Source organism: Acartia tonsa, unplaced genomic scaffold, assembly GCF_053477335.1.
Source record: "Acartia tonsa isolate MP-2025a unplaced genomic scaffold, ASM5347733v1 sca4, whole genome shotgun sequence".
Taxonomy (NCBI): domain Eukaryota; kingdom Metazoa; phylum Arthropoda; class Copepoda; order Calanoida; family Acartiidae; genus Acartia; species Acartia tonsa.
Window position 1 is genome coordinate 148,237 of NW_027649598.1, and position 3,181 is coordinate 151,417.

Below are 3,181 nucleotides of genomic sequence, written 5' to 3' on the forward strand. Positions count from 1 at the left end.
CCACTCCCCAAGAAAATAGTTTAAAACCACCACAGGACCATTAGGTTTGTTACCGAGATCTTAAGGGACGGACAGACATCAAGCTACTTTGTATGATAGATATGCTTTTACATTTTCATTGAAAATTGCTATTATTCTTGTTGCTGCGCTTATGGACATATGTAATGCAAAGCAAGGACAACATCAAAAAAAAAGAGCGAAGCTCTTAAACGATAATACGAACAACCATTTATTGCAGTAAAAATTTGCATTGCCACAAGATCGTCTGATTAATGACATTTAAAGACCATAGATGCTTTGCTATGATCCTAATTCCTTTCTTAACCGTGCCTTAATTTGACAGGAATCATAAGATAAGGACGATTCCAACTAGCTTAAAGAAAGAATCCGTTGGAAGGATGTACATACCGACCAAGAATAGAGTGGCTTTGCAAATTATTTAATAAGAATTGCGTCATTGTACAATAAATTTACATCATTAAGTAAACCAGTATTAATAGGCGAAGTATTTATAACAAGGATGACAATTTAAATAAAGCAAAGCACATAACCTAAATTGATGTAAATCTAGAAACTCAAATATATTTCAGGTTTAAAATGGAGGTCCATTCAGTATTTTTGTCTTTTTTTCAGGGGGGGGGGTGAAATAAGTTGCAGCTGTCTATATTTTACAGTAGCCGAGGAAATCTCCTAAAACGTTTCAGTCGAACATACAGGTGAATATTTCGAACTATAGAGTAGCTTTGCTACTAAATATAAAGCAAATCTTTTTAGCACAATAATTTTATTAATATAAAAAGATGGTATAAAGAAAATATATATATAAGATATTTATACACAGATTAACAATGACAATTTTTATAGAAAATCACAGACACAGTTTAAAAATTGATCAATTACCGCCGAAAAAAACACCATCAACGGCTTTTATTTGGTTTGGCGATAACGTCATAAGCCTCCAGCTTTAGATTAGAAACTTTCACAGCGCAATACAATAAAAAAATTCGGGAGATAAAGCGCCGTTTTACCGCCGCACAAAATCTCGTTCTGGAGTCTGTTCCTTGCTCTGTGTGGATTCATAGCCTGTGTCTTCAGTTTTGCCGCCGTCCGTTTCACGGCCTTTGCTATGGCAACTGCCGACAGCAACTGCTGCCTTTATGGCAGGGAAAAGATCCTGCTGGTCATTTGTGTCACCACCGTTAGTCAACTGCTGCTCATCCTCACTGTCCGACGATGATGTGGACCCGTTGGCGGTCCAAAAACTGCCGCTACCGCCAGCGGCAGTGGTACTTGTCCGCACCGACCGCTGTTTCCGCTTCAACCTGGCATTTTCCATGTGCAGGGCTTTGTTTTCCTTGGCCAACCGCCGAATTTCAGCCTGGAACACCTTAATTTTCTGTGCTGTTTCCGGCTCCATGGGAATCTCGCCGCGGGAAAACTCGTAGTCGACCTCGCCGGTCAGGGCCTTTACCGCCTCGCGGTCTTGGATCTCTTCCAGGCGCTTCTCCAGCGCCTCAACCTGTTTCTCCATGCCGAGGTACTCCAAGATGAGTCGGTCCTTCGGCATGCCCTCCAGTCTGTCCACACTACTCTGCTCATAATCCTTGCTGAACTCCTTCGTCAAGAACTCGCCTTCATCGTCTGGCGAGGAATAGAAATAATCCTCTTCCTCCTCAACACTGAAGGAGGATTGGCGGGAGCGGGAATTTCTCTCGCCGCAGCTAGAGCTTGCCCCGCCCGGGCTGGCGCCGCCGCCGTTGTCATGCAGCGCCTCGTCCAACAGGCGGACCGTATCGTCATTGGCATCGTTGATAAGAAACTGTGTACTATTGTAGGGCGCCAACATGTGACCCTTGGCCAACATTTTCTCTTTTGTCCGCTCCAGACGATTGCGGGTTCGCTCCTCATATTTCCGCCGCTCCACTTCTGTCATCTCATAATAGCCTTTGTGTTGACCGGAGCGTTTTTGGCGGCGGCGGCGTCTCCGCCGCTTTTGCTGCTGCTGTTGATTTGCAGATTTTTCACTTGATTCGCCATTTTCATTGTCATTGGTGTCAGCAAAATTGCCGCTCATCCGCCGTTTTGGCGGAGTTTCATAGTCTAAATCACTTGTGACCGCCGAATTTTCATTTTCCGCCGTTCTTTTCACACCCCTCGGTGAACTGTCCGCCGGCGGCATAATGTTTAACACTTCAGTTGTCATTATAGCATTTATTAATTTCCGTGTCACGTTAAACGTTTGTACAATTGTCTTTGGCCCTTGCCACTCCAACACTTGTCTTATTGAATGCTAAAAATGACAAGTTTCAGAATATATAATTGTCACGCAATCTCTCCTCGCACAAAATATACTTGCTCTTATGCTGTAATGCCTTCAGCAAGAGGAGTTGTATCTGTTTCTTTGTCTGTCGAAGTAGTGTAACTACTTTCACGTACCTCTGCTAGTTGTGTCCGAACTAAATCGAGGTTTCTCAAAAACTGGCGAACTTTAAGTTATATAGAATAGAATATAGAAGAGTAGAATACTTGGCCCGCACTCCCTTTCAAGCTCCCCCCGCCCCTCGTCGTTGAGTCCCGCATTTCTCTCTCTTACCTTCTCTTTTCCCATTCAACTGCAGCCCTTCTTTCTCTTTCGCCAAAGTATTTTAATCCCCCACGCATTTATTTTCCTTTTCCCCAGCTCCTAAAAACTGCTCCCCCATACTTTGCCCTTTTAAGGCCAAAATTCTCTCTTATACCAGATTTTCCCCCTTTTCCCTTGTTCCCCCCATACTCTTCTCTCGCTCTCGAGTATCCCATCCTTCACGGAATTTTATTAGAAATATTTAAAACAATTAATAAAGTTAGCTTTATAAAAAAATTCTTTTTTAACAATTCTCAGGAAAAATATTTTAAAATTATTTAAAAACTAAAAATATGAAACCTAATAATTTTTTTAAAAGCTAGCTTTGTAATGAAATGTGTGGAGCGAAAAATTAGCGGCCTAGCTCCTTTCTTAGTTGTGTGGCGGGCCCTACACATCCCATACTAGAGTAAGAGACATTGTAAAGAGTAATCTACCCCTTAGCTTTACTTTACCAAAAAAATATATGAAAAAAATCTAAACCTCCAAAAAACATTTTGAGGTCATTCTATGATTTTAAGCTAACAAAAACAGACAATAAAAAAAATTATATTCAAA

The 3,181-nt window shown here is 41.6% G+C and overlaps 1 protein-coding gene across 1 annotated transcript; it reads right to left on the minus strand.

The window, feature by feature from the left end:
• Positions 1–773: 773 nt before the first annotated feature.
• On the minus strand, positions 774–2,512 carry LOC145311316 (uncharacterized). The gene has a single exon (XM_080150522.1). The coding sequence runs from the start codon at positions 2,201–2,203 to the stop codon at positions 1,025–1,027; it is 1,179 nt and encodes a 392-aa protein (XP_080006648.1). The 5' UTR covers positions 2,204–2,512; the 3' UTR covers positions 774–1,024.
• Between the last annotated feature and the right edge of the window lie 669 nt (positions 2,513–3,181).